General features: G+C 40.2%; 2 protein-coding genes across 3 annotated transcripts; both read left to right on the top strand.

Annotated features, from left to right (window-relative positions):
* Positions 1-2: 2 nt before the first annotated feature.
* On the top strand, positions 3-7976 carry LOC127344932 (acylamino-acid-releasing enzyme 1). Of its 2 annotated transcripts, none has more exons than XM_051371313.2 (18): positions 3-132; positions 668-843; positions 919-1228; positions 1329-1550; positions 1634-1858; positions 2177-2251; positions 3143-3281; positions 3735-3886; positions 3969-4051; positions 4144-4265; positions 4766-4844; positions 5434-5602; positions 5970-6030; positions 6130-6252; positions 6980-7177; positions 7324-7392; positions 7603-7679; positions 7766-7976. In XM_051371313.2, exons 1-18 carry the CDS (start codon positions 20-22, stop codon positions 7830-7832), a joined length of 2460 nt encoding a protein of 819 aa, XP_051227273.1. In that variant the 5' UTR covers positions 3-19; the 3' UTR covers positions 7833-7976. The 2 variants fall into 2 exon arrangements, with proteins under 2 accessions (XP_051227273.1, XP_051227274.1); XM_051371314.2 differs by having other exon boundaries at positions 39-178.
* Positions 7977-12290: 4314 nt separating this feature from the next.
* On the top strand, positions 12291-13301 carry LOC127340148 (uncharacterized). The gene has a single exon (XM_051365925.2). The coding sequence runs from the start codon at positions 12291-12293 to the stop codon at positions 12990-12992; it is 702 nt and encodes a 233-aa protein (XP_051221885.2). The 3' UTR covers positions 12993-13301.
* The last annotated feature ends 326 nt before the right edge of the window (positions 13302-13627 follow it).

Below are 13627 nucleotides of genomic sequence, written 5' to 3'. Positions count from 1 at the left end.
AACCCAAATCGAACCACTAATGGTGGCCATATGCTCGGGACTCCGCTCCTACTCCATTACCGCCGCCGCGCATATATACCTCTCGGCCTCCTCTGCCTGTGCTCGCGCTCCAGCCACCGGGTCTCGGCGCAGGTGACCTCTCCCAGCCTCTGAACTTTTTTAAGGAAGGAGGAGGGAGGTGCGTTCTTGGATTTCTGTCTGTTTGACCAATCAAGTTCTACGGTCTGATGCATATGTTTTTCTTTCTCTTAATACGCATGATTCTCTCAAATTATAGTGGCAGCGCAGTATGGAATTGTTATGAATTTTTTTTGGGTGCCCACATATCTGAACCTAGTTATTTTTTCTCCTGTTCTGTAGTAGCATGATTGGTTTGTGGTTTGTTGTTCTTGGCTTCTTGCTGCCTCTGTTAGAGCAACTATAGCGGACGCCCTAAATTTTGGGCCTTCAAAGTCGATTTGCAGGCAGAGATAGGGATAGGAAGACAATTGCCATGCCTTAGTAACCAATTGTACATGATGCGTTTTCATAGTAGAGATGGTATGTTTTTCAGTGATAATGACCTACTCAGCGTCTCAGTTTGCCTTATCTTATTCATATTTGCTTAACTTTGGATTCTGTAGACACTTTCATCAATGATGCTGGTTTGATCTCTTTGACTGCACAGCATTAGCAAGGCATCGTTGTACTCAAAGGTGATGGCTTCTGATCATGCCTCTGAAGCATTGCCTTCAGGGATGGATCCTTCCATGCTGGATGAGTACGCTTCCCAATCCAAGTTGTTGCAAGAATTCTTCAAGATACCCAGTATTGGCAAGGCCTGGATCTTCAATTCCAAAAATGGTATCCACTGTTGCTTTTCTCTAGTACAGTTCTTGTGAACTTCAAATTTCTTATTGGTCTTTTGGTGGTCGAAAGAAAACACATCCAGGGCAATGGTTTCTATTGGCCAGTCAGATCTCTTGGCCAACAAAAAGAGAAACTTCCTTCTAAGTTCTCACATCTCCAAAAGTGGCTCAAAGTCAGTGAGTTTCCAGTGGTCTCCCTTCCCGATTGAAATGAGTGGAGTGTCAGCAGTCGTTCCATCGCCATCTGGGGAAAAGCTTCTGCTAGTACGGAATGCTGAGGATGACTCTCCTACAAAATTAGAGATTTGGGGCCCCTGCCAGTTGGAGAATGAGATACATATTGCGCAATCTGTTCATGGATCACTGTACACCGATGGATGGTAAATTTCCCTTTTTCTTTTGTTTTCCTTTTTGGTCACATTGAGCATTTTTTTTTCCTTTTAACTGTTGTAATTTTTGATTTCCGTCACTATAATGTAGGTTTGAAGGGATTTCATGGAATCAGGAAGAGACTCTTATAGCTTATATCGCTGAGGAACCTCCTCAGCCAAAGCCAGAGTTCAATGATTCAGGTTACAGGAAGGAAGGTTTGTCTCAAAAGGACTGCAAAAGCTGGAAGGGGCAAGGGGATTGGGAAGAAGACTGGGGAGAAACCTATAGTAAGAAAAGGATACCTGCTTTGTTCGTTGCTAACATCTCTAGGTGCGCTTCTGTCTGACATGAAGATATAAATTCGGATAAGTTGACAAAATATTGTGCTTTTCTGAGGAATGTTTCCATTGCAGCGGTGAAGTACGAGTTGTGAAGGGCATAACTAGATCATTAAGTGTTGGTCAGGTGATTTGGGCTCCATCATCTTCAGATAATTTGGTTTTTGTGGCATGGTCAGATGATAATTGTTTCCAAGAGAGACCAAGAAAACTTGGTATCAAGTACTGCTATAACAGACCTTGTGCTCTGTATGCTGCTCCTGATCCTTTCAAAGAAGATGCTGACAAACCATCAATTGAGTGAGCATATATGTCCTTGGAAACATTATTTTTTTCATTTTTCTGTTGTGTACCCATTGCAAGATACAAGATTTTTTTATGCTGGAGGTTTTCATGTTGTTTTTTGATATTATTTCCCATGATACGACAAACACTTGCATCCAAGCTTTTTTAAGGAATCTTTTGCGTAAAATTAATAAGATTGACTATATATTACTGTACTTTCTCTTCAGTTATCCTAGTTATGGGAGAGAAAAACTTATAGCATATGGTGTACCACATGCTCACAAAGTGTAGGTTTTTATACTTTCTAACGGCATGTTTCTATTATTGTAACAGCTCCAATAAGGGCGATGCTACAGCTATGGTCAAGTTAACAGCAGAGTTGAGCAGCGCTTTTTTCCCACGGTTCAGGTACGATAACTTCAGTTGTTCAATAGTGTTCTTTAATTTAAGCCACACAGCTTGACCAGATGTATTGCAAGTAACAACAGCTACGTACTTTAGATTTTTCCAGTTTCCCTTTTACATTGGGATTGTTCTGGCCGGCATTTTCTGGCATTTGTGTTAGCACATAACATGGATAAACACTGCATAAATGACTAAATGAGGATCAGATGACAACGGCCAAATGGAGGGATACTAGGCTGCATTTCGCATTGCGGTGGTATCGTGGATTATAATAATCCGGCTTTTCCAAGTAGCTTTTGCCTATTTCTCCTTTTGGCTAACCAACATTTTCATGCTGTTGTAGCTATTTTTTCCGCAACAGATTATAAAACAAGCTCAGCACACAACACAGTTTAGCAACCTCAGAGTGAGCCTTATGAGAAAGATGAGGCCATACAGTGGGATAATGAACTTTAGATGAGAGAAAGATTGGTTTTCTATTGTTGATAGAATGGAAAGATGACAGTGCCATGCTTACACAAAATGATAACACTGCCACCATCTTTTTCCCTACCCAAGCCACACCAATAGGTTGATCGTGCATAAACGGTACTGAAATATCACTACTAAAACAAAAAAAAAATGAATCCCTGTTTTGTGTAATTTCCATTTGAAAGATACATAATCTTAGTCATGCCAAAGGTATCACATCATTTTCTGCTGCAGTAGAACCCGGCCCCAATAGATATGTATCTTTGTGCATCACAAACATTTTCTTTCGCTATGCTTGATATACTAGTTTTCAGTTTTGGTTGTGTCAATTATTTTATATGTTTTTGTGCAAGAATGGTTATTTAGAGTTTTTGATACCTATACATTAAGAGCACACTAACACAAGAGCTTTTTATTGTGCAGCCCTGATGGAAAGTATCTCGTGTTCATCTCAGCGAAGAGTGCTGTGGATAGTGGAGCACACAATGCCACTAATTCAATGCATAAAATTGACTGGCCTGCTGATGGGAAAGTAGAGGGGAGCTTTAGTGTTGATGATGTGGTATAATAATGACTTCCCATATCCTCAACGTGTTTCTCTAATATAGTTTCAAACTTTAAACTACTTATTTTATTGTATAGTTTGAAGCTTCCAAACCTGTTATATGTTGCTTGGATAAATCTTCTCAAGTATTTGTTAGAACATATCACTAATCACTGACAATCCTCATTTAAGACTTGCACGGATTTATTGAAGTGCCTGAAGTAAAGTTCAATTAAAAGGGGGAAAAGGTCAAAACAAATTGAACTTACATGTCGGTTCTTTTCCTCGAAGGGCCTGTTTGGATAGAGGTTTTTTATTGTCTATGTGCTCTGGTATTTAGTTCAAATTTGAATTAAATACCGGAGCACACACAAAAAATACTTCCATTCCAAACAGAGCCTTAAGGATTTCTGTTTGAGAAAAGTGCCTTATATCTGATATCACATGCATAGTACCTTAAATATTTCTTAGGTACCCATTATAGCGAGCCCTCAACTTGGAGGTTTCCCTGGGATCTACTGTTCTGGCTTACTTAGGTTTCCATGGCTTTCTGATGGACGGACTATGATTTTATCTTCAGTTTGGGGAAGCAAAGAAGCTGTACTTTCTGTCAATGTTGTGAGGTACATGCATCTACCTGTCCTCTGTTGGAATTTTCTGGCTAACTAGTTTATTCATTCATGAAATCGTTATGTCCCTCCACAGTGGCGAAGTATCAAGAGTTAGCCCGCAGGATTCAGATTATTCATGGAATGTTCTCGCACTTGACAATAATAACATTCTTGCAGGTAAGCCCAAATTTCTACAAGTTTACAGGAGACTTTCATTTTTCCCATCTGCTGAGTTTTCATATTTATGACCCTTCCCTCTATCTTTTTAGTTTCAAGCAGCCTCGTTACACCGCCTCAAATGTACTATGGATTTGAAGCTTCTCACACTGACAAGTCATGCCACTGGGACTGGCAGGAAATTCCATCTCCATTTCCAAAGCCATCTGATAAGGTTTAATTAAAAATAATGAATGCTCTTTTTAACCCCCAAGTTATGCATTTGTGACACTAATTACCCTGTTGAGTGAAAATTAGTCTAGATTGCCCCTTTTAGAAGGTTTGGACCCTCATTTTCTTATGTGTGTCCATTGGTGACGACCAAGGTTCAAAAATATCAGGACGGTGACGAGGGATGGAACAGATGTATAAGAGAAGTCTAGACATGATCGTTGATGACACCCTTTACACATTTTGTCGCGCCACATTGTCGTAGCGTGCGGGTCTTATCGAACAAAAAAAGAAAAATGCCGAACTGGGGTAAACCTGTGCTCAAAGTATAGGATATTTCGGTCAAGTACCACTAAATGGGGTAATATGTGTCACAAATGCACAATTACAGGGTGAAAAGCGGATTTCACTCTCAAAAAAATACTGCCCATGCCCCTATTCCCCCTGAATTCTGACAGAAAATTTAATGTTGGAAAGTAAGCATTTCTATGATGTGTTTCACAGGTCAGCTCCTTGTTAGCGAATCATAAGTTTAGTGTACTCAAAATTCCAATCAGCAACGCTTCTGACAAACTTCCAGACGGTATGCTAACAACTTAACACCACATATTCCTTTTGCAGACCACCAATTTTACAGCTAACTGATATAATTTGTTATTTCTTTTAACAATACATGAAGTTGGTAATCTTCTGTTTATTTGTTTCTGAAGTATTCATGCATTCATCGCCTGGTTGTTCTCTTTCTACGGCGAACAATATAATGCTATGTATAACTTGTGAGTGTGGCATGGCATACCTGCGTTGTAGTAAATAAATGCTATGCTAGAATGCATAATCTAAGACAAGATTGTGTTGTTCATGATAGTCCAACTTTTGGTTATCTGCGGGTGCAAATAGGCAATTCCTGAAAATTTCTTTATCTAGATCGCCCGCTACCTTAATATTTTCTCCTTCAGAATCTTCCCGGAAGTAGTCTTTATGGATAACACTCTTGTTTAGACTTCACTCAGCATTTCACTTGACAGTTCATCAGTTCCATAAAATGTCCCATTATAACTATATCTTGAACTCATCTGTACAGCTTTAATAATAATAATATAACATTTCTGAATGAGTCCTCTCTCCCTCCCTTTCATCCCACTTGCTTGTTTATGACATTTTTCTCTATTCAGGTGCTAAGTTGCCCTTTGAGGCTATGTTTGTGTCTTGCAAGGATTCAGCAAGTAGTCCAACCATTGTTGTTCTACATGGTGGCCCTCACTCAGTTTATCCATCAAGCTATTCAAAATCCTTGGCGTTTCTTCATGCACAGGGTTATAACCTGCTTGTTGTAAATTACAGGTAAGACTTGAAATTATGAGTTTTTATCATGGAAGTTCTTTGGGGTATCTGTCGGTGGGAGATCAGACTGTGATAGTTTCAGGTAGAACGGTTCTAGGTGAAGGAGAGCGACAATTGTGGGCAGAACAGGTCTAGAACAGCCAGAGTGGACAGAACAGGATTCCATTTCTTAATCCATAGAGATGGCAGTGCCATGCTTATAAGACACGCTTCTAACTAATCCAACTATGAAGATGCATGCATAGTGCTGACTCCTTGTGCGGAGCAGTCATTATGTATTTTTTTAGTTCATTAGTTTCTGTACTTTGCATGCCAAATAATTGTGTATAATGCTAACATTATCTGCACTCACTATTCTGTTGGTTAGGGGCTCATTGGGGTTTGGAGAAGAAGCATTGCAATCTCTTCCTGGCAATATTGGTTCTCAGGTGCTATTAATTTGTTCCTGTGTTCAAGATAACTCTCCGTGGATGTAAAAAATTATCATAAACAGTCTTGTGTTATTATGTTTGTTAAATCACGAACAGGATGTGAATGATGTGTTGACGGCTTTGGAGTTCGTCATAAAGAAAGGACTAATCGATGCATCTAGAGTAGCCGTAGTTGGAGGTTCCCATGGAGGTTTCTTGACAACACATTTGATCGGCCAGGTTTTTTGACTGTCTTCTTTTAATTATTTCTATATGCACTTAGTTGCTCACAGTTTATATTTTCATCAGAATTTACTCTGTGATTCACTTTCTGTCAGTTGCATAATCAGATTCATTAGCAAAATGAAGATATGCGATGCAAAATATCACAGGAAATAAGATGGTATCAAGTCAAATTATTCGAGTTCACAGAAATCATGCTTCACATTCAATGCTTCAGAACAGCACAGTACAGACCCATGTACCAAAAATATATTCTGATGAATATCAGGATTCAGCAAACTGGGGTTAAAAACCACTGGTTTCATTTTTTTTTACACTGAGCTGTGGTGATTTCACTAATTCCAGCCTTAATGTTTTGTTATTTTTTGCTGAAATCCCCACAAGTTAGTCTTGAGAAAACACAATACTCTTTGCATCTTGATGCATTGACAGAAAAAAGTTCCAATTACAAGCTAGACTTTAGAAAACACTCAACACACACATGTCTAAGGTGCTGAGGCAGCCTGTAATCGGATAAGCGGCAGGTCCCAAGCCCCGCCAATACCTACAGTTTGAGTTTGTATTTTATGTATGGGTCATTTCATTGCTAGACACAGCAGGCAACTAGTACTGCTTCCTGAAGCTCGGACCAGAATGGTCTCTTGTGACGTTATTCAGGTTCCAGAACTTAAAAAGGACATTTACTTTATATATGACATGATGTTGCATATTTCTTGGAATACAGGCTCCAGAAACATTTGTTGCAGCCGCTGCTCGAAATCCAGTATGTAACTTATCATTGATGGTCGGTACCACTGATATCCCTGAATGGTGCTTTCTGGAGATTTATGGAAAGGAAGCGAAAAACTGCTTTACTGAATCTCCTTCAGCTGACATTCTTACTCAGTTTTACCAGAAATCACCAGTATCACATATTTCTAAGGTACATTTGGGAGTTGCATATTGGTATGAAAATCATTTCTGAAATCTATGCATGATGGAGAAGTAAAGTTTGTGCATGCAAAGGAAGAGATTGTGAGGAATGTTTTATCATAAATCAATTTCTTACCAATATAATCTCACCTGCAGGTTAAGACACCAACACTCTTTCTCCTCGGAGCAAAGGATCTCAGAGTTCCTGTTTCTAATGGTCTACAGGTACATCCTTGTGCAATTTGTGTACTTTTGAAAGGTTACAAGATTGTTGTTCACCATATTCTGGTTAATAGAATGAACAAGCTTTGCTTTGCATAAATAAATAAAAGGTTACAAGAGGCAGTTTTAGATTTTCAGCCTTTAAACAGTACTCCTAATTGCACTCAACTGTTCAGTTCAATCTACACTTATCTGTTGTTGCAACATTTTCAGTTTGCAAGGAGTTTGAAGGAGAGAGGAGTTGAAACCAAAACTATTGTCTTCCCAGAAGATATGCATGGACTCGACAAGTTAGTTCAAATTTCAAATATTTCACCATGATTAATTACTTGCATAACGTCTCCCAACATTTTACTTACACTATTCTCTCTTACAGGCCACGGTCTGATTACGAGAGTTTTCTCAACATAGGGGTTTGGTTCAAGAAGTACACTAGCAAATAAGCATTGGGCTTCTCATACCACTGTGATGTCCTTGTATTTTTCATTCTGGTGAATAATTGATTATAAGTTGGGTCAAAGCAACCTCATGGAAATATTGTTCACTTGGCAACTCTCATAAATAACGCATGGCGTGTTGCTGTACTACTGGAATAGTTCTTGAAAATGCAGCTGTCTTTTGGTCCATAACATTTTGCTCCTACTGGTATGGATTAGAACTTCTGATGGCTAAAACACCTGATGATTTTCCTCCAAATTCCCGGGGTGCTGATCCGTAGGGCATTCCTTTCGACTTTTGCAATTTAGTGCCAATTGCTCCTGCCCTCTTTCTGTCCATGTATAGGACTTATCGAGTCATACATGAGATTATATTCATGTGCCGGTAAGAGAAGGACTTCACCTAGAAGTTTTAGTGTGAAGCCTAAGGTTAGGGGAAAGAAACTTTTCTGATTATATGATAGGTCTTATATGGAATGGTAGAGGACTAGGTGAGTATGAAAAGAGTGATTTCCTGAAGGAAAGCATCTCGGAATATAGGTTAGATTTCATTTGTGTGCAAGAGACCAAGAAAGAAGATTTTATGGATGCATGGCTTAAGAATATTAGTGGTAGATATCAATTTATTTGGTTATGGGAACCTGCTAAGGGTGCTTCGGGTGGGCTCCTGATGGGAGCCAGAGTTGATAAATTTGATGTATTTTCTTGTAGTTCTAGTAAATACATGTCACATATGGTTCTTATGGACCGAGAGACTAAGTTCAAATGGAACTTAGTCAATGTTTATGGTGCTTCTAAAAATAGTGAAAAAAGTGCTTTCTTAGTGGATCTGGTTCAGATCCTTGGTAAGAACTCGCTCCCTTTTTGTTTAGCTGGTGATTTTAATTTAATTAGGAAGATGTCGGAAAGGAATAAACCAAAAAGGCTGAGTAAATGGTCTTATTATTTTAATGCCATCATCGAACATTGGGGCTTAATTGATTTGGAGTTCTCGGGTAGAAAATTTACTTGGTCGAATAACCAACGTGATCCTCTTTTTGAGAAACTAGATAGAGTTCTTGTTAGTCCTGAATGGGAACAGCATTATCCTTTAGTTACTGTCAAACCTCTAGTTAGAGGGGTTTCTGACCATGTTGCCTTTGTTATTGATTCGGGTATTAAAGAACCGGTTATTTTTAAACAATTTCGCTTTGAGTTATGTTGGCTTAAACGACCAGATCTTGTTGATATAGTTACAAAAACTTGGAATAGTGTTTCTGAGGGTAGAGATGTTCTGGATGTTATTCAAAATAGAAAGAAGAAGCTTAGACGGGTACTAAAAGGGTGGAATTTAAATATTGAAAGTATTTACAGAAAAGAGAGGAAGAGATTATATGATATGTTAAATTTTATTGATATTAATAGTGAGACAGCTGGTTTATCGGCTTCTGACTATGAACTAAGAATTTCCTTACAAAACCAATTAAATTTTTTACTTAGGGAGGAAGAAATTAAATGGAGACAGAGAGCTAGAGAGATTGATATTAGAGAAGGAGATAGAAATACTAAGTACTTTATGGCTAAAGCTAATGGTAGAAATAGAAGAAATAAAATCTTTCGTTTTAATCAAGATGAGGGTGTTATAGAAGGAGATGAGAACCTATTAAAATATGCTACAATTTTTTACAAGAGCTTGTTTGGTTGTGTTAAACTTCTTCATGTTTCTTTGACATGGACCCTTGACTCGGCCTTGTCGGATGAATCGAAAGAAAAACTCGCGGCTAGATTTACTTTGCAAGAGATCAAAGATGCAATCTTCTCGATGAAAACTAATAAAGCATCGGGTCCTGATGGTTTCCCTATTGAATTTTATCAAAAAAATTGGAGTCTGATTGCTGAAGATATCTTTGCTTTGTTTCAAGCTTTCTATGATGGTAAGATAGACATATCTAGGTTGAATTATGGGACTATTATTCTTATTGCTAAAGGGATGGGGGCTGATAAAATTCAGATGTATCGACCGATCTGTCTTTTGAATGTGTTGTTTAAAGTTGTAACTAAGGTTATGAATAATAGAGCCATCCTAGTTGCCGATGAAGTCATTTCTAAAATCCAATCTGCCTTCATAAGAGGGAGGTTTATTCTGGATAGTGTGGTTATTTTACATGAAACAATGCATTACATTCATAAGAAGAAGAAAAATGGGATTTTCTTCAAAGTAGATTTTGAAAAAGCATATGATAAGATTAATTGGGAATTTATGTTTTCAGTGTTGGAAATGAAAGGGTTTCCAACAAAGTTTGTTGAATTGACTAGAAAAGTGGTAGAAAATGGTAAAGTTAATATTATGGTTAACGATAAAGTAGGTCCGTATTTTGTTACTAGAAAAGGGTTGCGCCAGGGGGATCCCTTTTCCCCCTTACTTTTCAATGTGGCGGCGGATGTTCTGGCAACCTTAGTTTCAAGGGCCCAAGAACAAGGTTTTATAAAAGGATTGATACCTGAAATGTATGATGGTGGATTAACTTTATTACAATATGCGGATGATACAATTTTCGTATTCGAGGATAATCTTGAGTATGCTAGGAATTTAAAAATTATTTTATGCACTTTTGAACATCTTACTGGGTTGAAGATTAACTTTTCTAAAAGTGAGGTTTACTGCTTTGGTTCAGCTGTAGAAAAGCAAGAGGAATATGCGTATATATTCACTTGCAAAGTTGGAGAGGTGCCTTTTAGATACTTAGGGATGCCTGTACATTATAAGAAACTTTGTAAGATTGATTGGAGGCCAGCAGAGGAAAAAGTAGAAAAGAAATGTCCCTGCTGGCAAGGGGGTCTGCTTTCTTTTGGAGGGAGAATAATTCTTACAGAGATTTGTCTTAGTAATGTGCCTGGTTTCATGATGTCGTTTTTTAGAGTTCCGAAAGGAGTCCTTAAACGTTTTGATTTCTTTAGGGCTCGGGTTTTATGGCAAGAAAGGGAAGGGGTCCGCAAATACCATCTTGTGAAATGGGCTGATGTGTGTCAGCCGAGGGATCAAGGTGGTTTGGGACTCACAAATCTTGACGTAAAAAACATTAGCTTACTTTGTAAATGGTTATGGAGACTAGAGAATGAGGAAGGGGATTGGCAAAAAATCTTAAAGTTTAAATACTTTAAGAATGGTGTTATTACGCAGGATAGAAAATATGTTGGTTGCTCCCATTTTTGGTCAGGTTTGATGGAGGTAAAAGACGTTTTTTATAGCTGTTGTAAAAGGGTGTTAGGGGATGGATGTAAAACTAGATTCTAGGAAGATGTGTGGGTGGGAGAGAAACCGTTGTCTGTACTCTTCCCGAGGCTTTATAACTTGACTTTCTCACAAGGTGTTTCGGTAGCTAGAGTTTTTGCACAAGATTTTAATTGCATTTGTTTTAGAAGATGCTTGTATGGGGAGTCTCTGGAAATGTGGAACAAACTTCTGGACATGTGTGGTAGTACTACCTTATCACAGGAGCTTGATAGGGTGAGTTGGAAGTTAACTAAATCTAGAATTTTTTCTGTTAAGTCGTTGTATACTTATTTGATGGCTAGGCGAGTTCTTTTCCCTTACAAGATGATTTGGAGGTTGAAAGTTCCTCTCAAAATCAAAGCATTTATCTAGTTGATAGTGAAGAATAGAATCTTGACTAAGATTAACTTGGCCAAGAAAGGATGGAAAGGTAGTGTCCTGTGTGAATTCTGTGGGGGAAATGAAGATATGAACCATCTGTTCTTTGAATGTCCCATGGCTAAATATAACTGGAATGTGGCTAGTTGTGCTTTGGGTATAGGAACAAAACCGGTGAACTTCTATGATTTGTGCCAGAATTGGCTTCAGAAGTTCACTGGCCGTGATAGGACTGTAGTTATGGTAGGTATAGCAGCTTTGTTGTGGAATTTATGGAAGACAAGAAATGCATCTTGTTTTCAACGGAAATTCCCTAACAACCCTACTGAAGTGATCTTTTCTATGTGTCGACTAATGGATGATTGGAATTTTCTTCAGAAAGAAAAGGTTCAAGAGCTCGTGCGACGGGTGTCTGAACGGATTCGGAGAATTGCAAGTCAGATGTTTTGCAGAAGACATGGGTGGGTGCCTATGACAAAAAGGATATGTGACGGCTGAATCGCTTCATCCGGAAAACTTGCATCCTTTATGTATAGAGACCTGCCTGTCATTATGGTTGTTATGTCGTGTTCAAAAGTTGGTGTTGTTGTGTAGAGATGGTCCGGGAGGTTTTAGTAACTGTTTAGATGGTTGCTCTTTTTAGTTTGTGTGACTGAGCCTGGAGGGTTTAGTTGCTGTGTTATACATTTAGATGTAATGCTGACTCCAATTTCTTAATTGAAATTGGGGGCCATGTGGCCCCTACAATCAAAAAAGAAAAAAATGGGGGCTCTCCTCTGAAGTCCCATAATATACAGATCCTTCATCACTGTAGAAAATATATATACAGATTCATGACCAAACCACTCTCTACTTACCCGTTACCGCACTCCTTTCAATCTCTACACTATGCTACACCTGACTACTCTCTCCAACATCTCCTTCAACTACCCATCCTTCTCCCCTTGGACACCACCAAAGCCGGCATGAAACTCCCGACCAGGCGCCTCCGCGGCGCGCTGCTCGCGTGTGCCACCGCCGCCGTGCTCTTGGCCGCGGCCCTGGCCGCCGTGACGCTGGCCGTGTACCGCGTCCGCGAGCCCGTGATGACGATGAACGCCATCGCCCTCAAGGACCTGGACGCGGCGTCGTGGGCGGCGCGGCGGCTGACCATGGTGGTGGACGTGTCGGTGACGAACCCGAACGCGGCGTCGCTGCGGTACCGGCCTAGCGAGACGCGGGTGTACTACCGGTCGCGGCGGGTCGGCGAGGCCGTCGGGCCACCAGGCATGGCGCACGCGCGTGGCACGGTGCGGCTGAACGTCACCGTCGGCGTGTCCGTCGGCGCGCTGCTGGACGACCCGGGGTTCCTGGCCGACGTCTCGGCCGGAGCGGTGGAGGTGGCCACGTCCACGCGGGTGCGCGGCCGCGTCGCCGCGCTAGGCGGCTTCGTCGTGCGCCGGTGTGTCCTGCTCGAGATGAACTGCACCGCCACCGTCGCCGTCGCGGACATGTCCATCCGGACCCAGAGCTGCCTGCAACGCGTCTGGCTGTGAACGGGCGCAGGGGCGCTTGCTGGTTTGCATGCTTGCGCTGGCTTACTTTGTCCTTTTCGTTCAGATTCCACCAAAATTTCCAAAGTCGGTTTAGTATAGGTACAGAAAACATTTTGGTCAAAATATGCTGTGACACAGGACCTTGAGCCAAATCCAAACAGGGTTCGAACTTTTCGCTAAATTTCATAAACTTTCAGATATAGGAGGTTTTCAAACTTGTGGTGTACCTACGCCTTACTCCGTAGATAATTTAATTAAGTGTCCTAGAAATTCTGAAAAAAGAACATGAGTTATGTATATGAGTTAATATGTTGCTCCATTTCAAAGAAAAATGAATATAAAATTATATGATTTTTGCATTCACATATATATTTGCTACCATTGTTTTTTTTTTTGTAAGGCTACACGGCTGTAAGTTTCCTCGCGTTTGTTCGTCAGAAATTGCAACTTGTTCTACCGGACCATTGGTTCAACGGGCAAAGGATCAAGGTTCAAGGATGTGGCCTTAACTTCACGGTGGTACAAGAAAGAATATGGTATAGCTGACGTGCACCCCTTGGTTACCGTGAGAGACAAAGGGAGACTAGGGTTTCCCAGCCGCCGATCCACCTCGTCTCATTGCGGCTTAGAGCCAT

The sequence above is a fragment of the Lolium perenne genome, chromosome 6 (genome assembly GCF_019359855.2).
Source record: "Lolium perenne isolate Kyuss_39 chromosome 6, Kyuss_2.0, whole genome shotgun sequence".
Taxonomy (NCBI): Eukaryota; Viridiplantae; Streptophyta; class Magnoliopsida; order Poales; family Poaceae; genus Lolium; species Lolium perenne.
The sequence above is the reverse complement of the archived record's forward strand: the minus strand, read 5'-3'. Positions and strand labels throughout refer to the sequence as shown.